General features: G+C 35.4%; 1 protein-coding gene across 10 annotated transcripts in view; it reads left to right on the forward strand.

Annotated features, from left to right (window-relative positions):
* Positions 1–20,875, forward strand: part of PCNX1 (pecanex 1) — a 170,524-nt gene that overhangs the window by 70,248 nt on the left and 79,401 nt on the right. For 4 of the 10 annotated variants that reach the window (XM_045060136.1, XM_045060137.1, XM_045060139.1 and 1 more), the window contains 3 exons: positions 1,000–1,050; positions 6,800–6,932; positions 12,459–12,643. The exons of 2 other annotated variants lie outside the window; for them this stretch is intronic. In XM_045060136.1, coding sequence (XP_044916071.1) covers positions 1,000–1,050; positions 6,800–6,932; positions 12,459–12,643 — 369 coding nt within the window. The remainder of the gene's footprint in view (positions 1–999; positions 1,051–6,799; positions 6,933–12,458; positions 12,644–20,875) is intronic. 4 more of the 10 variants (XM_023255797.2, XM_023255794.2, XM_023255801.2 and 1 more) reach the window with 2 other exon arrangements.

Below are 20,875 nucleotides of genomic sequence, written 5' to 3' on the forward strand. Positions count from 1 at the left end.
ATCAAACCACAGAGAAAGATGCTCATTCAGTGTAGTGAACAGATTTGGATACTTCATGTGCTTGGAAAAGTTGTCTTCTCTTAAAGCAGTATGAAGAAGAGGTATTTTATTGATGAGGCAAGTAAGGGTTAGTGTATAGAATTCCCTGAACCAGCCCATGCCTGATTTTGTGTGGTAGGGGCAGACATTACACTATATATATGTATTTTTTCTGGTAGCAGTGAAGTTCTGGATGAGGAATCAAACAGTTACGTTTTAATACCACCTCTAATTATTAACTGGATACTTTTGGCAAGTCATTAAATCTGTGCCTCAGTTTTCCCAGGTGTAAAACAGGAACAACTGTTTAGGTCTGTCTCAGCATTAACTATCAGATTCTAGTGAGCTTAGATTTGTAAAAGTGCTCTGTAAATTACAGGTTTAGTGTGAGAACTAAGACACTGATGCCTTTTAGTCATTTGTAAGGAAGTTTCCCTTTTCAAATCTATGTCACTTCAAATAGATATTCTTCACTAATGACCCCTTCTTAGGTGAATCAGAAAACATATGCAAAATAGTTTGAGTGCAGTTTTCTGGAAGAGAGTCTATATGTCTCATCCCACTTGCAAAGGATTAAAAAAACATTTGGAGCCACCGCTGAGATAAGGAATCCTGAAACTCTTTTAGGAACTGTTGTGTGTGAATCATGACTCCAGTGTATCATCTAATTTCTTGAAAGCATTTTGTCTGCCCATCTGTATTTGTTTGGCTGTCTGGGATTGTGGAAAATACCAGTAGGACATGGAGATTTTCTCTCACTCAAGACACAGCTAATCCTTTGTCGTTGGTTGCTGTTGTGTGCTGGTTTACTTATCAAAAAGTAGATTAGTCCTTTGAAATATGTTCACAGCTTGAAATTGTTTAATGTGGAATGAACGCTTTGAGGTTGTGCCATACATTCTCGGTGTGCTTTGGCCTCCCAGAAGATAACACTGATGAGTATTCGTTTTTTTTTTTTAGAACAAAACCTTGGCACGCCGGTGTTGGCATCATCCTTGGCTGACATGGGAAGTAAGAGGGGGAGAGACGTTTAGATCAAATGGCAGTGTATTTCAGGATGTCTGCTTATATCTTTTATTTTTCTGAGATGTACATATACTTGTGTGTATTTTCGCCTTTCTTTCATGTCTCATTTCCTACTAGCATTTGCTGCTTTTCTGTTTGAGGTACCAAAACACAACTTTTTATTTGCAGTCTTCTCATATTTACTTTTTCCTCTAATAAACACTCCCCACTGAAAATAACACCTTTCTTGAGCAGTTTTTTTTCTGTCTAAATTTTTGTTTATTTAATAGCAATCGAGCCATCACAAGAGGCCAGCCACAACTGTGCATAGGGACTAGAAAGTCACTTATCACCTATGAATCCTCTCACTAAGCAATCAGTGGCATGACTGACATGTTTTTGTGGCGTCTTTTTCTGTACATACTGATGCTTACAACTTTCCAATATTTGAGACAGAATATGGATAACCTTCACCTCCTACCTTGCCATGTGTTGCTCTTTTATACCTCCCTGCCATTGTTGTTTTTTTAAATATGAAATTTATTGTCAAATTGGTTTCCATACAACACCCAGTGCTCATCCCAACAGGTGCCCTCCTCAATGCCCATCACCTACTTTCCCCTCTCCCCCACCCCCCATCAACCCTCAGTTTATTTTCAGTTTTTAAAAGTCTCTTGGGGCGCCTGGGTGGCGCAGTCGGTTAAGCGTCCGACTTCAGCCAGGTCACGATCTCGCGGTCCGTGAGTTCGAGCCCCGCGTCGGGCTCTGGGCTGATGGCTCAGAGCCTGGAGCCTGTTTCCGATTCTGTGTCTCCCTCTCTCTCTGCCCCTCCCCCGTTCATGCTCTGTCTCTCTCTGTCCCAAAAATAAATAAACGCTGAAAAAAAATTTTTTTTTTTAAAGTCTCTTATGGTTTGGCTCCCTTCCTCTCTAACTTTTTTTTTTCCTTCCCCTCCCTCATGGTCTTCTGTTAAGTTTCTCAGGATCCACATAAGAGTGAAAACATATGGTATCTGGTCTTTCTCTGTATGATTTATTTCACTTAGCATAACACTCTCCAGTTCCATCCACGTTGCTACAAAGGGCCATATTTCATTCTTTCTCATTGCCAAGTAGTATTCCATTGTGTATATAAACCATAATTTCTTTATCCATTCATCCATTGATGGACATTTAGGCTCTTGCCATAGTTTGGCTGTTGTTGAAAGTGTTGCTATAAACATTGGGGTACAAGTACCCCTATGCATCAGCACTCCTGTATCCCTTGGGTAAATTCCTAGCAGTGCTATTGCTGGGCCATAGAGTGGATCTTTTTTTTTTTTTTTCGTAGATCTATTTTTAATTTTTTGAGGAACTTCCACACTGTTTTCCAGAGCGGCTGCAATATACCTCCCTGCCATTGTGAAACTACTCATTGCCTTTAATGCTTTTCCTCTTTTCATTCACAGAGTAAAACAAACTGATAGTCTATTTCAGTATCCTCACTATAAAAATAAATAATCGTACTAAAACAATTCAATATAGGATTTAGAGAATTTTCCTTAACTCATTTAGGTAACTGAGAAGTAACTCCTGAGGTGGGAGGTATATGTATTGTGGATTTTGTTTTTTATTTGATCTTTAAGAATAGATCATACCACAGCTGTCTAAAATGTCTTAGGCTATCTGTGCCTTGTTCAGGAATTGCCCTTAAGTACCCTGTAAATGTTTAAACTTACTTGAGTGATTGTATTACTACCTCAAAAGTAAAGAGCTACATGATCCAAGGTTCTTAAACTTGCTGGGCTTGTAATTCAGTCTGCTGAAGTTTGCTAACACAAAGAAATGATTAAAAAGTCAAGACTTGGTAATTTTAAAAATATACATTAAAAAATTCACAATTGTCTATGTCCTTGAAAGTATTTTTAAATCTTTCTTGTTATTCATGGTTTTTGAGTCCATTGAATGTTTTTCCCCCTCCTATACCTATACATGCTTTAAATTTGGTTGTACCTAGAGTGTTAAATTTTTCTTACTTGTGTTTTATGCTCTTATTCTAGTTAATTTCATTTTTTTTTTTTTGCCAGAAGATACTGAGTTTTAAGCAGTGTCACAATTCAAAAGCAGTGTCAACTTCAAAACCAGGTTTTGTTTATTTATTCATTTTTGTGAGAGAGAGCATGAGCAGGGAAGGGGGAGAGAGAGGGGGGGACAAAGGATCCCAAGGGGGCTCTGCGCTGACAGCAGTGAGCCTGATGCAGGGCTCGAACTCATGGAATTGTGAGGTCATGACCTAAGCTGAAGTCGGATGCTCAACTGACTGAGCCACCCACGTGCCCCCCAAACCAGGTTTTAAAGTGTTTTCTCCCTCCTGTTTGGTTCCTTAGTTCAAAGATTTTTGTGTGTGTGCGCTTTGTTTCTTTCTCTTAAAAGTTAAAAGATTCAAAAAGTTTATTACAATCGGGTTGTAGAAGTGAATTTTCAGCAAGTGTAGCTATAACTAATGTGATTGAATATGCTTGTGGCAAATTATTTTAAGCTTTTTTAAAGACACTTTGCTTTCCTTGGCGCTAATAGAACTGGGCCCCCTTTGGACCCTATTCCAAATAGAGATGTTTTGATTTAGTAGTACGTTTTTCAGGGGGCATGGTTTAGTTTTATTTGTTGTGACCATAAATTATGGCATAGTGTTTTCAGTTGAATGTGTGATCCTAGCTATTGTTAAAGTAATTGTTACAGTAAACATTGAAAATTCTTTTAGCATTAGATATTTACACCCTGAATATTACAAGGACACTGTAGGCAATAATCATAACTCCATTTTAATACATTGTTCAGAGGATGTCTAAACTTTCATCTTAGGGTGTTTCTAAAACTATTTTATTAAGAGTAGTATTATGTAGTTCTTTTGCAGAGGACAAAATATGAATAGTGCAATAATAGCAAAAAAAAAAAAAAAAGTTTTCTGAAGAAGCCAAAGGACATTGTGACTATAAATGGACACTAATAGTTGTGTTTTCTTCTTACTATTATGCAATAACTAGCTTTTACTTAAAATTAACACCATTAAGTCTTCAGTAGAAGGAAGATAATAAAGAAAATGTTTCCTGTTTCCCTTCTTTCTATTTATTCTCAGTCTTTAATGATTACATTTTGCTTTTATCCAAATCCTTCAGAGTAATTTTAGTACATTTTATGGATTGAATTATTCTCCTTAAATTATATCTGGGTAAATTTTACTCTTATTCTGGTTATCTAAAACTAGAGAGAATGTTTGAAAGTTTCTTAATGAAGTGAATTGACCTGTAAATTGAGTAGTAGTTTGTTACAGTAAAATGGAAATCTTCAATATAAGTTCACAAAGTGTCTTGAGTTTTAGGAGTGGTTTTAAATTCCGCAACCTCAGTTAACATTGCTGATGTCTGAGAGCCATTAACAGTCACTCATGTAAGTTTTCATTTCTTCCTGCAAGTGGCTTGTTTTATCCTTTATCTAGTGACTGCCTGCCAGTACGGTTTCTCGTTTGTGACAGTGCTGGTTGCAGTTTCCTATTACTGAAATCATAGTTGTCAGGAATAGGCAGAGCATACAGTAGGCTTTGTAGATGGTGGTGACAGAAAGGTGTCCTTGAATTTCTAGATCAGCACTGTCCAGTACAACTTTCTGTGACGATGGAAATGTTCTCAATATTGGTAGCCACTAGGCACATGTAGTTCTCGAGCACTTGCAGTGTGGTTTATGGATCTGATAAACTCAATTTTTAATTTTATTTAATTTTAAGTAGCCACATATGGCTAGTGGCTACCGTGTTGGGGACAGCACAGTTCTAGATGACCAGGTTTAATGATCATTTGTTCTCACAGGTCACATGTAATTTTTGTGTACATGAGCTTTTATATCACAAGTAACAGCTTTTTCACATTTAAAGGATTTTTCATTATATCTCAGTGAAACTGGAGGGGAAAAAAAGAAAAATATTAGGAGTCCAGTCTGATTTGGAGCCAAAGCCGCAAAACCTAACTTCTTATTTAGTTGCCTAACTTAGAATATCACTGTAGTATGTGAGCTGAAAAATAAGTAGGCGTTCTGTCATTTGTGACTTCTACTATTTACTGGCGGAAGCTTGCCGGATGGGTGAAATAATTGTGTTTGTCATTCCTGCAGTAGAAGAAAGTGGCTACATAGAGACCGTTATCCTTTTGAAGGTAGTGCATATATTCCTAATCTAACACCCACCAGTGCAGTCTGAGGAAGGGGTACAGAATGTAAACATTAAAAAGAATACTTTATTAAAATCAACATCCAAATGGATGGAAATGGCTGTTGCTCAGCAGAAGAATTATTTGAGAATTAGTAACGTTTTTAAAATGTCAAGAAAACTTGCAATAGAACTGAAATCTGAATGCAACATTCTTGGATTTGTAATCTTTTTCATAATACTTAATAGAAAAAAAGTGTTTTGAAAGAATGTTTCTGTACTACATTTTGTGTTTATTTATTTAGTATGCAGATACCCTTTGTCAAAGTCAAAATCATCCCTAAAATATTGAGATCACTAGGAAACCATTGTTTTAAATTCACATAGATAAAGCATCATTTTGCATTTTGTTCTAGAAACTGAAATCAGTCAATTAGAATGGTTTTATAAAATTTTATGTGACTCTATTAAGCCATGGTTGGTATTTGTCATTGTTGCTTATTTGGTTTTAGTTTGTACTTTATCGCTTTTGGATTAAACTATGAATTTCTGTACTTGCCGTCTTGCTGATACTTGCTTCCTAATGTTGAGGGGACCTGTGCTGCTGGCGTAGAGTTGAATAAAGTTTCATGGCAGCTCACTACTTCACAGTTAAGATATGTCCATGCTGTCTTGAATTAAACATTTAAAAAGCTGCCAAAGTTATGCCACAGTGCGGCGTGGGATGAATAGCTTCCTTACCTCTGGCATCAAAAATGAAGTATTATCAGTCAGCTAAGCGTCTGACTCTTGTTTTCGGCTCAAGTCATGGACTCTCGGTCACGGGATTGAGCCCCGTGCTGGGCTCTGCACTGACAGCGTGGAGCCTGCTTGGGATTCTCTTTCTCTCTCCCTCTGTCTGCCCCTCCCCCACTCGTGTTTTCTTTCTCTCTGCCTCAAAATAAATATTTTAAAAATGCAGTATTATTGTTTGCTTCTACTGTCCTCTTGACAGTAGGAAAATAATGCCCCATTCCTGTTAGTTGGAACTAACAAATATTGCACTTGTGAAGTTGACTTAATTCAAGAGTGTGTGATTTATTTGTATTTTTTTTTCAAAGTTCTTTTTTTAATTTATTTTTTCAAAGTTTTTTTATTCATTTATTTTGGGGGGAGAGAGAATCTCAAGCAGGCTCTGCACTGACAGCTTGGAGCTGGACATGGGGGGCTCAAGCTTACCAACCGTGAGAGCATGGCCAAAATCAAGTCCGAGCTTAACCATCTGAGCCGCCCAGGAGCCCCTAGATGAAGGTTTAAACCAATGGAGATATTAAAATAGGAAATTGAGTTTGAAGAGAAGATGGTGAGGCCAGATATATCAAAAACATTATTTTTAAAGAACGAATTATCTAAATAAACAATGTGTATGTCTTGTGTATTCTTTGATGCGCCATATTAACAGTGTATGTATGAAAGCCCTTGGGCTCAAGCAGATAGCTTCCCTTTACGTTTGAGGGTGGGAAGACGGGAGAGGCAGGCTCAGCTGCTATTTACATCTCTGACCTAGGCTCCTATTTGACCTAAGTCTATCTTGATACAGCAGCACAGGCCAGCGAGGAGGCAGTGTCATTTCGCCGTGAACGCAGCACATTTAGGCGCCAGGCAGTACGGCGCCGGCACAATGCAGGGAGTAACCCTACCCCTCCTACATTGCTCATCGGATCACCCCTCAGGTATGGTATTTTAAAATTCCACCAAGCTTAGCATGCATGTAACAGACCTTCTAACCTGTTCTGTCAGTGCCAGGAAAGCATTCAGATTGCTTTTTCTTTTCCCTCCAGTTTCTCCTATAGTTTTAAGCTCTTTGGGCTTTCTCTGCATGTGACCACGAGCCTGCTGCATTCTGCATGCCTTGCGTTGCACTGTTTAGACAAAACGATCAGATTGGGTTAGTCCATTTTAAATAGCAAAATTACTTTAGGGCAGCTCTATAAATGTAAATAGAGGCCTTAAGTCAGCTTTTCATTTTTTTTTCTACTCCCTATTAATATTATTGGAGCATCTTTTCCCCAACATCTTGATCAGTTTAATAGGAACAATTATGGGCTGAGTGGTGAGCTTGCTGAGGAATACAGATAACTGACCTCAGCTTGATAAGCCAGTTTATTTCACTTCACTAAAATATATATTTTGTATTGCTTAAAAATTTATATCTTTTATTTCATAATCAGTAGAACCTGGTAAATGACATGGGATGAAAATACTCTATGGCAAAGTACGGTCAATTGGATATATATGTATATATTTGTATATATCTGTGTTGAATTTCTCCACTTTTACTAGTGCTGAAGAAAAACATTTTTTGCATTTCCCGATATTCCTAATTAAGAAAACATCTATTTATAATATTGGGAATAGTTTTCCATTAAACTTTTAGTGTTTTATTCTCAAGTATGTCTTACACATCAAAACATTTATGCTGATGCTTTAATACAAATATGGACAAAAATGCTTTACATGTGCTTGCTTAGGCAGTGCACATAAAATACCATATACTCTCATTAATCTCTGTGTTGAAAATCACCATTACCAAATTATTTTCCTACCTTTTAATCTGGAATTCAAAAAGAACACTTAGTGAAACAACTCCTGTTGAATACATGGTAGATCAGAAGAGCTGACCCCCTTCCCTTGTTAAAATCCTGTTCTTGAGAGTAACAAAATCTTTCTCTTTACATTTCCCTGGAATTTAAGACTTGCTTATTTTTTCTGGGTTTTACATTACAATCAGGAGCTTCATCTTTTGTGGGTCATGTTCCTAATTAATCCTGCAGTAATACATAATTCTGTAAGAAGTAGTATGGGTTAGTTAAACCAACATTGAAAATATAAAAATGGGAAGGCACCAGTTAAAAAAACATTCGGTCTAGAAACCTTTTTCTGAGCACCTTTGCCTTTTATGAACCCTCCCCTTCTGCTCCCTGAATTAACTTCTTTCTGCTGATGGATTTGGGGTCTAGCCCCAACCTGCAGAAAGAGCTCAGCATTTCATTTTACTTTTTGTTTTGTTTTTTCTAACCTTTTCATTTTGCCCCTTTAATAACACTTGCCGTAGACCTGTTTGCTTTCTTACTCCATGGTGCTGTTTATTAATCCCTTTTTTTATTTTAACCTTCTTTTTTTGGTCTTTGCAAACCCTTTCATTCTTTGCCACAAATAAGCCTGCTGGATCCCACTTACCCAACAAACGCAGACAAATTACTTTTTTCTTTGCCTGGTGGAATATTAAAGAACTGTGTTCTAACTCCAGCCAATCATGTAGAATTCTGTAGGGTTTTAAATACATCACCGTTCAAATGAGGATAATGGCGTGAATCTTACTTGCAAAGCGCTCACTTTAGAATTTTTGGCAGGTAATCTTCTAGTAGTCAGTGTGCAGATTTTGTTAAGATTCTAGGATATTTCCAGCATAAACTTTACATGTATCTTAAATAGGTGACTTCATCATGGATGAAATAAGATAAAATTTAGCTTAGAGAAATTAAAAACACCAATGGATAAAATCTTTTTTAAATTGCAAAAATATTCAGGTAGAAAATATTGGTGTTAATTCTGTTTGAATTACATAATAATATTCTCATCTTTAAGTAAATATAGGATTGCATGGTCATAGAAAACTTGAAAAACTTGTTTGTCAAAAGGAAATGGAATAGGAGTGACAGTACTTTAATTACAATTACTAAAATGTACTAACTTATTTTAAACTTTAATGAATAGTTCAAGTAATTGACAGTCAAAAGCAACCTGGTAAATTGTATGTTTTCAAGGATTGTGAGTGAATCATAAATTTCTTCCTGAAGGGAAAATGCAGATTTTTAAAATAATTGTCAGAATGTCTTGTTTCAGAATTATTTTTAAGTGTCCTTTTCATTAAGTTAGGCTCGTAGGTAGCTTCAATAGGCCCTTGCCAGTTCTCAGTTACTAGAGAGAAAAGCAAAGATTAATATTTAAAAATTTTATAGTACTAGTATTAAGAGTTCCATATTTATCTATTTTTGTCAACCCAAATATGGTATCTTTTAGAACTCTGGTTAATGGACTGGAATGAAAAATTAGTTGCATTTGGGGAGGGGACAAAAGCTTTATCTTATTCTTAGATTTTTTTTTTTTTTTAAAGTGTTAGAAGATTGAAAGATCTGTAATCAAAAAAGGTCATAGTAGTAACAGAATACATGATTAGAAATTCATAGGGATCATTTTGTGGTACTCAGGAAAATCCACCAAATATTTGTTGTTTGTGTACTGTGTTCAAGGCATTCCTTTGAGTATTCTCTGGAATCTGCAGATTCATAAGAATAATGTGATGATGCGCTTAGAGTTTACTTTTTCATCATGGAGACACAAATAAAAATAACCAACGATATAAGGCAGAAGGTGCCAAATTCTAAATAAGTGGTACAGAGGAAAGAAAGACCAAGACCAACTATATTTTTCTGCTATTCCTTATTATTTTTTAAACTTTATTTTTGTATTTTTGAGAGAGGGGGCAAGAGAGCACTAGTGGGGTAGGGGCAAGAGAGAGAATTCCAAGCAGGCTCTGTGTTGACAGATGTGGGGGCTTGAACTCACTAACCGTGACCTGAGCTGACATAAAGAGTTAACCCACTGAGCCACCCAGAGGCCCCTGTTTTTCTGCCATTTAAATTGGAAAGGTTAATGGGTAAGATTGCATGTCAGTGATGCTATTGATAGCCAACAGTTAGACCTAAATTTCTATCTTTCCTTTTACTATGTTGTAAAATAGTTGCTGCCTTTTCTCAAATTGGTAGTTTTGATAGAGAATTGATACTCTAAAAAATATTAGCTCCTGTCGGTTATTAGTTAGGTAAAGTACAAACATCCAGGAATAGTTTTCCTACCAACTTCTGTAAAAATGAGAGGTTTTTTTGTTGTTGAAGGATTTTCAAAACAGGAATTCAAGGGACATAAACATTTATGATTAGCTTTTGATGTTCAAAACCTTGACAGCCACATAGATTTTCACTAGTTTCTTTTGTTTCTTTATTCTGGAATCGATTTTCATGCATTGCCTAATACTTTGGAAACCTTTTTGTATATATGGGTATGTTGAGGATTATTGTATTCTCAAATGTGTTCACATTAAAATACACCTAACTGCCATATAGCACCTTTGTTTTTGACTTTAAGTAAAAACAAAAAAGGACAGAAAGATTTGTTGAGTACATACTGTATAAAATTCTTCTGTCTTCCAATTCAGAATCGGAAGGGACATAGCACTTGAACTACTTAAAACACCTTTTTTGTCAGAATTTTCTCCCTTGTAAGATTTGGTCATTTTGGTAAGCTTTGTAAATAACTTTGGATTTTGAGGAAGAGTAACAGACTTATTATATATGTATGGAAAATACAACGATATTTGATTCCATTAATTCCCAAGATCATCTCTCGATTTATGTCAATTGTACAAACATCTACTCCAAAGGAGTTATTAAACGAATACCTTTATAGTTACAGCTTAAAAAAATAATGCAAGTAAGCATCAACAAGTCAACATTGTGTGGACTTGGTTTTTTCATGTGTTCCACACATTCCTCTGCTCTATTTAGAGTGTATACTTTTTGTTGGCTCTAAAAGAAGCCTGAACTATGAATGTTCCAGGTAGTAACGGTTAGTAGGACCTTCTGTGGTGGTAGAAAGATCTATGTAATTAACACTGTCCAGTGTGGTGGACACTAACTACTAGCTTTTGCCCACTCCGGTAGCTCTTCACTACGGCAGCTACTAGCTACTTGATGTGGCTCTTGAGCACTTGCAATGAGCTTGGTGAAACTGTGGAACTAAAATTTTAGTGTAGATAGTCACATGTGGTTCCTTTATCAGACAGTGTGATTCCAAAGTGTATTCTGTTGCCATAACCACAGGCTTCAGCAACATAAGCAGTGTTTTCTACTTAGTCTTTTATTACATGGTTACTTTAAATTGCAGCTTTCTTCACTGTCCATAAAGATGAGTTTATTTTATAGGCATCAGAGAAATCATTGCATTGAATTCAGAACATTAGAAAGAAGTTGGTACTCAAAAAAATGATAAAACAACTGAATAAGGCCATCCTAATGCAGCAGTCTTGTTGTTGTTGTTTACTCAAAGGTCTAATTTAATAACAATGCAGTTACTTTGAACATCATGTAGAGAATGACATATAATAATTATACTCAAAATATTTTCATGAGTTTCATTGATTTAAATTTGAGTATTAAGCACATTAAAATTCATAGTATTTTAAACATCTAAAATATAAAATGAGTTAAGAATATAATAGAGTTTCTTAATTATAGATAATGTTTAGATATTTAGATTTGATAGTTTTAAATGGCAAGTCTATAACAAAATACTAATAATATATTAACAGAATTCTGTAAGATTTTAAAAAGACTGTAATATCCCTTGAGAAATTACAGGTTTCCAAAATATTTTTAAGATTTTCTAAAATGATGGGCCCTTGTTAATGAAATGATGAAATGGGTTGGAGAAGGTAATAACATGTATACAGAGCCTGTGTGGCTTTATTTAAAAAATATGCAGGCTTTTCATAGAAAAAATACTTTATAAATTAATCATACTTGCAGCATCCCAGCAGTCATTTGTATTTCACTCGGTTGAGTCGATGTTTGTTATTCCATTTCTCTTGCACTAGTTTGTGATTTTCTTTTGATTGAAAATTGTCACCTTGGTCGCATTTGATAAGGATTCTTTGGTTTTCAGGTGCATAGAAACTTTGTTTTATTGTGAATTCGAGATGCCAGAATATTTGAAAGAACAATTCTAGAATTATAAAGGTTATAAAGAAAAGTGCATATTTAAACTGACAAAGAGGATTTATCTCTTGGGGACCAGCTACAACCCCCATATATAGTTAATGTGCTTGTTTTTCTTTGCTGCTTTCTTTTTCCTTACACTAGAATTTTGTTGGCTTGGGGTGGGGAAAAGTCACAGATTGGTTAGTTTACATATACATTAAATGTTTGCTGTGTTCATCACAATGACTCAGTTTTCTAAGGACCAGAAGATTTAAGACAGCAGTGTAATCTGTATATGTTGCAAAGTTTGTTAGCTTTCTTAGGTTACATTGAAAAAATCAGGTTACATTTTGAAATCCATTTTCTATATTGACTTCATTCTAGCTGTTGTTTTTTTCTTTTCTTCCCTGTAATGTCTCCCCAATCCATGTTTTTTCCTAGCCTTCAAGATGGTCAGCAAGGCCAGCAGTCCACAGCCCAGGTCAAAGTCCAGTCCCGCCCCCCTTCCCAGGCTGCAGTGCTCAGTGCTAGTGCCTCCTTGCTGGTGAGAAATGGGAGTGTCCACTTAGAAGCATCACATGACAATGCATCTGCTGTAGGCGGCAGCAGTTTGCACGATGAACTTGGTATGCAGGCCTTATGTAATCTTGGTGATACAAAACTGTAATAACAGCAGATGATGGGTAACAATGATTGCAATTTCTGTGAGACAGCTTCATTTGGAACTATGCATAAGAGCACTTTTTTATAGGATTTGTCCTATGTGTGAGGAAAATTTGACTTGCTTTCCCTTTTCGGTTTCTCTCAACTTTTACTGTTTTGTTTTGTTTGTTTTGTTGTTTTTAGCATATTATTGGTAGATAGTTAAAAGTATTAATGTTCATGCTTTAGTGTTCTCTTAAAATGATTCGGGCAGTCCTGTTACTCATTGGCACTTGTACTCTGTGGGGAAATGCTGATTTTTTGAAAAATGATTTTGATTAAATCTTAAAGTCTTTGAATTTGCTGAATGTGCTGCAGGAAGGGCAAAAATACTTTCTGATGGTCTGTTGCTATGGAATCTTTCTTTTGGGTATTCTATATTTCATTTCAGTGTCTGTCACCTGAGATAGACTTACGTAATCCTAAATGCAGTACCCTGAGGACACCATGGCTCTATACTAATATCAATAAATTCATCAAGTTTTTTCTTTTTCCTGTTAATATACCTATAAATATTAATATAAGTTATTAAGTAGTTTATTCTCAGAGGGGTGGTGTAGTTTAAAACATCAGTAATGCATAGCCACTCAGATACCTCTTTTGTACTTTACAGACAGTATTTTATACTTTGTATGTAAAATATATACAAAGTATATAAAATATAGAGTATTTTATTCTTTAGTTTCTATTTCTCTGTATAATCCATCTTGTGTTCAGAATGCAGATTAGTAACAAGAAAATGAAAAACAATGAAGAGAATTTTGTTATTAAAAAATACACAATTGAGGGGCGCCTGGGTGGCGCAGTCGGTTAAGCGTCCGACTTCAGCCAGGTCACGATCTCGCGGTCCGTGAGTTCGAGCCCCGCGTCGGGCTCTGGGCTGATGGCTCAGAGCCTGGAGCCTGTTTCCGATTCTGTGTCTCCTCTCTCTCTGCCCCTCCCCCGTTCATGCTCTGTCTTTCTCTGTCCCAAAAATAAATAAACGTTGAAAAAAAAATTAAAAAAAAAAATACACAATTGAAAGCACCACATTGGCTCCCAGTGATTTTGTTTTGTTATAGCTGTGTTTCATTTATAGAGATGATAATCCACTTGGCACTTTGGCTAGAAGGATGTGTGGTATAAGGTGCCCGAGTTAGATATAATAACGTTTCATATGCCATTTGTTGACATTTCCCATTTTGTAAAATCCTTAGTTATAGAAAGTTAACAATTAGACAAGCATATTGATGAAAATAATTATCCTTAGCAAATCTTACAGAAACCTGAAAATGGTCATCTAAGATATTTATAACATTGGCATATATAGTGATTTCTAAATAAAAAGAGAAGGCAGTAAAACATTTTAATTTCAGAGTGCTTTTGCTTTTGAGTTTACAATTTGAAGAAGCAAGGGAGTTTATTAGGAGGGTCCTCAATTTGGTTACTTGCTTTGAATTAGAATGGTGATACTTTTTTAGTTACAAATAATACTCAGTTGATATCTTTTTATCGCTATTTCTCTCAGGTTCACTCAAAGTCCTTTGAACAGAGGATTTGTCAATTTGTGCATATGAAATTACAGTGGCCATCACCGTTGCCCATTCGGTTTGTGGTAGCAGCTTTGTGAAAATAAAAGGCTTAATTTTGACCCATTTTGGATTTTTAGACTTTGGCCAAATCAAACATAAAATGATGCGGTAGATGACTTTTCTCTATAAAACCTAATTTGCCCAAAAACTTGCTAAGAAAGCCTTAATGGTAAAATCCCATTCTGAATCCACTTGCAGATTATTGAAAATATGTACATATGAACTCACTGGACAGTTCTAAAGGTAAAGTCTGGAGTGACTTTAGCATCTGTGGGTGAATATTCAGGATGTTGTCTTGAAATTTGGATTTTTTTTCTTATCTGCCTTCTAATAGCGAGTCACTGGCCTGTGGGACCTGGCTGCGGCCAAATTGAATGTATTGTGATAATTAGCACAAAACAAGCAATCAGTGGACAGTGTATACCTGTTCCATAGCATATAAAGTTAGCCAAAAAAGATCCTGAAAATGAGCCACAGTTGAACTTAAAGGTATTGGTGGAGATACTGATTTTTATAATATATTCCACTAGAATATTTTTGTTACATAGTTTAATTTTCTTCATGATTATAATTAACAGTGGTAAGATAACTTTGGGTAAATGAATTTGGGTCCTGTATACTCAAATATGTTAAAGTGAGTCATGATATTCCCTAAAAATATGAAATATTTAGAAAGGATTGTTTCCTTCCAAATTTAGCTTCTTCGGTTGAAAATTTTTTAATGTATGATATTTACATATGAAAATGTGTACACATAATGCATTTATATAAAACACTCGTACAAGCATACACATACATTCATACATATGTATGTTTGAGTGCATATAAATGTTTGCCTATGTACACATATATACGTAATACTTGGTTTACTTTAAACAGAGGAACAGCCTTTTTGGATTAAAGGAAACTTGCAGTCAGGCATTGTTTAATTCTAAGCCTAGGTAGTTTTCCTTAACTGTTTTCTACATCTTTACTTTGTGGTATCATACTAGATAACCACAATTATAAACGACAGCCGTAAACCCATAAACCCATTATTTCTCTGTTGAATTTTAACTAGCGTGTCAGGGTTACCAGGTAACATTAGACATGGTGGAAAAATTCACTGACGGTGGTATTTTAAGGATTTTCTTAGTGGCTTTTTCAGCAGAAGAAAAGGTATTTTCATCACAGGTACTCAGCAGGCATAATTGTTAATCATATTTAATTTTAAAGGCTGAATTATAAGTATATGATTTAGAACCTAGTTGGAAAAATTTGGATGGTTTTCTTTCTTATTTATAGACTTCACCTCCATGCAAACTTAGTTAAAAAAAAAAAAAAGATTCCAATGATGTGACAGATAAGTTTTAAAGTTAGCATCTTTGAAAAGGCAGTTAGTGTCTAAGAATTTCTCAAATCCTTCAGTGTAACATACCACTTTTTTTTTTTTTAACCACATCTTAAGGGTTAAATTACCTCCTCACCAGTCTTCTGGGGGACTCCTTTCTTTGCAGTTGGTTTCCTACTATATTCTGAATTAAATTGCAGTTACACTAAATAAAATAAGCTGTGTTTAGTGCCCAGATAAGTCACACGAGGGACTCTGAATTCACGTAGCCTTAAAGTTCTATTTTTTTTTAATCTATCAAGCTTTTTCTATAAAACTTGGCAATCACTTCTCAGTTTTATGCTAAACTCAGCTTTCTCTTGTAAATTTAGACTAATAAATCGATGTAATGATGCCTTTATAGTTGATAGTTAAATGCTTAATATGTGGCACATCTCAGAGGAAACGTTCTAGATAAGGCCTGGTAAAACAGGAAAATTTACGTGTGTTTTTTTTCTGTGTATGAAATTAGTGGTGGTCGTTGGTGGAGATATGCTTTGAAAAATTATATGTAATAGTACATAAAACTTTCATGTAAAAAATAAGAAATGAGGAAAAGTTTGTATCTATGTTTAAAATGTAAATATGAAATATATAAAAATCATAGGTGATATTCCTCTGACAGATATGTTTTCTTAATTTCATTAATGCATTCGAGGTTTAAAAAGTGATGACTGAACTTTTCTGAGGCTTTCTTTTATTTCATTGCTATGCAAGGATTGACAAAGAAGGTATTCTTTGAGATAATCTGCTTTACTACAGAATTTATTAACTTGAAAATGTGGTCAGCTCTAGAAAAAGACTTAAATCTGCCAGTACCCTACCCTCCCTATTGGCCTTTTTATTAAGCGGCTTATAGCAGCTATGCGTTGTTAAGCAGAAATATGATTTGGAGGCTTTAAAATTTTTTACTTTAAAAAGCGGGGCTCAGATGATCTATAATACTTTCATGATTTTTATTAGAGTTAGTCTTGGTGTTTAAAAAGGGTTATATGTATTATGCATTTTGTTATATGTCTTATGTTGTATGCCTTAACATTTTGTGCTACATTACAGATACTTTTTCTTACTATACAGAGATCAGAGGGCTATGGGACCTTGGAGTTTATACGTCAGTGCCCTATGTTATGGCAGATCATTTTCATTCATCTAAACAAAAAGTTATGTTCTTTTTGCAGCAGCCTTGATCTTTTATTGATATTTTTGAATACAAAAAAGCTGCATTTTGTTTTTTATTGAGGGGAGTGCGACACAAAATATATACAAATGAAAGCAAAATGTTTATTTTTATTGAAGCAATAAAGATCCTTTATTATTATCTAAAAGGAAGAAGTGTGAAGTTTGGGGATATTTTCTTCATTTTGATAAATTAGAATGTATTTTTCTCATTCTTGTAACAGAAATACAAGTTTAGAAATATTAGAAACTATAATGAAAATTAAGTGATCTGTAATTTTATCACTTAGAGATACTCAATTTTGAAATTTTATAATTTTTTCCTCCCTGTCTTTTTTAATGCACACATTTTGTATACTTTCCTGAAACGGAATTGGGATCATGGTGGGTGACTTGGTGCTACTGTATGAGTTTTGTATCTTGCTTTTTTCACTTAGCATGTATGTTATTTATCCATGTTATTAATTGTTCTTTAACTTGTTTGTAAGTGATGGCATAATATTTTATCTCTGAAATCTCCATGAAAGGGAGTAGGATGTAGTGGACTCCATAGTCAGACTTCATGTCTTCCAGTCCACACTCTACTGCTTATGAGCTGTGTGGCCTTGGGCAAGTTATTTTCTCCCTGTGCGTCAGTTCCCTAATTTATCAAATTAATAACAGTATCTACTTCATAGGTCTATAGTGAGGATCATATCTATTAAAATGTGCAAAGCAATTAGAACAGTGCCTGGCAATAATAAGTCAATTACATAAATAATCATTGCTATCATCATTGTTAACATTATTATGTAATTATAGTTTATTTAAACTAAGTTTAAGTTAAACTAAGTTTAAGTTAAACTTGATTAATGTATGCATTAGCTGAAATATAGGTTGGGTTCTTCAATGGAGGACACCCTCCTCCCCCAGCCCCTCACCAATCAGTGACTAAAATAAAAGAGAAGTTTATCTGTCTCTCTAACAGTCTCACAGGAGCTGTCCCTAGCAGGGGGTTGGTTCTGTTATCTTCCATGTGTGGCTTCCCTGCTGGTCCATAGTGGCTGCTCCACTTGTTGTCAACAAATGTCATTTGTCTGAAAAGCAGGAAGGGGGGGGTGTTGCTAAAAAGTAAGGACAGTTACTATCTTTCAGATTGCAACTTGAGAAATGTGCCTGTCACTTTCTCCCACTTCCCTTGGGCCCATACATAGTCACATGGCAACTTCTAGCTGCAAGAGAGGTTAGGAAATGTCTCTAATTAGGTGAACATAGGCCCAGCTGAAATTCAATGAGGGGAAGGTCCTATTAATACAAGGAATTAAGGAAAGGATGAATACTGGAGGTCAGTCATCAGTCTTTGCTACATTAAGCACTTCACATCAATAAGATAAAGATCAGTAACTAGAAAAGTTGAAATACTAGTTGAAATACAGTCACAGACAAACAGTTCAAGTTTACTCATAATTTTTTAAAATTTATCTATTTTATTTTATTTTATTTTTTAATAATTTTTTTAATGTTTATTTTTGAGACAGAGGGAGACAGAGTGTTAGTGGGGGAGGGGCAGAGAGAGAGGGAGACACAGAATCTGAAACAGGCTCCAGGCTCTGAGCTGTCAGCACAGAGCCCGATGTGGGGCTCGAACCCACAAACTGTGAGATCATGACCTGAGCCAAAGTCAGGCACTCAATAGACTGAGCCACCCAGGCACCTGTACTCATAATTTTTTAAATTGCAGATTAAAAACAAGGTGAGATCTTTTTCATCTTGTGTAATGTACTATTATTGGAAAAAGTCTGAAGATTGAATGTTTTTAGAGAGCAGTTTAGAACTGTAGACCAAAAAGGCCTATAGCTTTTAGTACTCAAAATTTGCGAACTTGAAAAGATATATGTACGTGGATATTCATTATAACATTGTTTATAATTTTGACAAACTTTAAACAGTCTAAATCTCTTGTTATTAGAGAACCTCTAAAAGAAACGATAGTACATAAACAGTATAATATTTAGAACTTGATGCATCTTTATTTTTTTCAAAAATGTTTAATGTTTATTTATTTTTGAGAGAGAGAGAGTGTGTAAATGGAGGAGAGGCAGAGAGAAAGGGAGACACAGAATCCGAATCAGGCTCCAGGCTTTGAGCTATCAACACAGAACCCGATATGGGGCTCGAACCCACAAACTGTGAGATCATGAGCTGAGCTGAATTCAGAGGGTTAACGGACAGGGCCACCAAGGCAACGTATGCATCTTTATTATTGACGTGAAAAGTTAAACTAGTTAGTAAGCAAAAGAAGTAAATTTTAGAATGTGTATGAGGAGAGTGATCCAATTGTCTTAGGACAAATGTACATAAAAATTGTTCAGAAGAACACAGTGGCTGTCTCTGGGGGAGTAGGGAACTTTTCTTCATTTTATGTACTACTTTTGAATCTGATGTGTAGTATTTTTTTAAATGAACCACAAAAAGGGAACAACAAATATCACTCTTGATTTATATTTTGTAGAAATTCCACTGGTTACATGCTGTCTCACGTTCCTCCATCTACTTAGACTCTTAACCTGACTAGTCTTTTTTTTCTTCTTTGTTTTAAAATCAACTTTTGGATATATAATTTAGGTATGATAAATTGCATCCATTTAACATGTACAGTTGGTTGAGTTGTAACAGATGTACACACCTGTGAAATACTACAATCCAGATACAGAACATTTCATCATCTTTAAAAGATTCTTTGTTGCCCCCATTGCAGCCCATCCTTCCCCCGCCCCTGGCCACAGGCAGCCACTGCATATTCTATGTCATTATGGTTCTCCCTCTTTTAGAAGTTCATATACATGCAGTTGTAATGTGGCCTTTTGCACTTAGTAATGTTTTTAGTTCATCACGTTGCATGGGTTAGTTTATTCTTGTTTTGTGCTGAATATTATTCCATTGTGCAAGTGTGTGTATCTTGTGTATCCATTCATCTGATAGATGTTTGTGTTATTTCCAGGTTTTGGCCATTGTTAGTAAAACTTAACTTTTCAAAAGTGGTTTTACATTCACACCAGCAGTGTCTGTGAGTTGCGCTCATTCCCATTCTTGTCCCCATTTGCTATTGCTGGCCTTTAAAATTTTAACCCTAATGGTTGTATCTCATTGTGGTTTTAAATTTACATTTTCACTTATGACTGTTGATCTTTTTTTCTGTGATGTGTGTCCAAATAATTTGCTCACTTTTAAAATTGGGTTGGTTGTATTATTTTTGAGGTGTAAGAGTTTTTGTGATATTTTAGACATAACTAATTTGTCAGATGCAAATCACAAATATTTTCTCCCATTCTGTGGCTTGCCTTTTTGTTTACCTTGTCATTTGTAATGTCATCAGTATCACTGTCCTGTTGTAGATTTTACCAAGATGAGGTTGTCCCTTTGAAAGAAAATGTGAGCAGATGATGAAATCATAGCAGAATATGAGCTTGTACATTCACTTTTGGAAGGTTCACCTCATCTGGGGATTAGGCAGTAAGAGTGAAACTTAATGAATGAAGGCATGTGGTGTTAAGTCAGAACTAGAGGACATTGGCCACGTCAGTAAAAGAGACCAGTATGTACCCCTATTTTATTGTTGCCGAGCAGTAGAGGCATTGGTCTCTTCGTACCAGTTCTCAAAACCTCTCTTCTAAACCAACTTTTCTTCTCATACCTGTTCTTTTCTGTACTCTCTTGTTTAAAAAAACAAAAACAAAAAACTAGCACAGTGGTGAACATTCCAGGAAGAAGGATTGGTTCTCAGTATTGAAACATTTATTTTTATTTTTTTATTTTTTTAAGTCTATTTTTAATATTTATTTAGAGAGAGAGTGAGCAGGGGATGTGCACAGGGAGAGGGAGACAGAGAATCCCGAGCAGGCTCTGTGTTGTCAGTGTGACATGGGGCTTGATCTCCCAAACCATGACCTGAGCGAAGATCAAGAGTTGGAAGCTTAACCGGCTGAGCCACCCTAGCACCCCTCAGTATTGAAACTTTTAATTACAAGTAGCATAGTGCCTTGATTACAATTCTAGTACAT

This window comes from Felis catus, chromosome B3, assembly GCF_018350175.1.
Source record: "Felis catus isolate Fca126 chromosome B3, F.catus_Fca126_mat1.0, whole genome shotgun sequence".
Classification (NCBI taxonomy): domain Eukaryota; kingdom Metazoa; phylum Chordata; class Mammalia; order Carnivora; family Felidae; genus Felis; species Felis catus.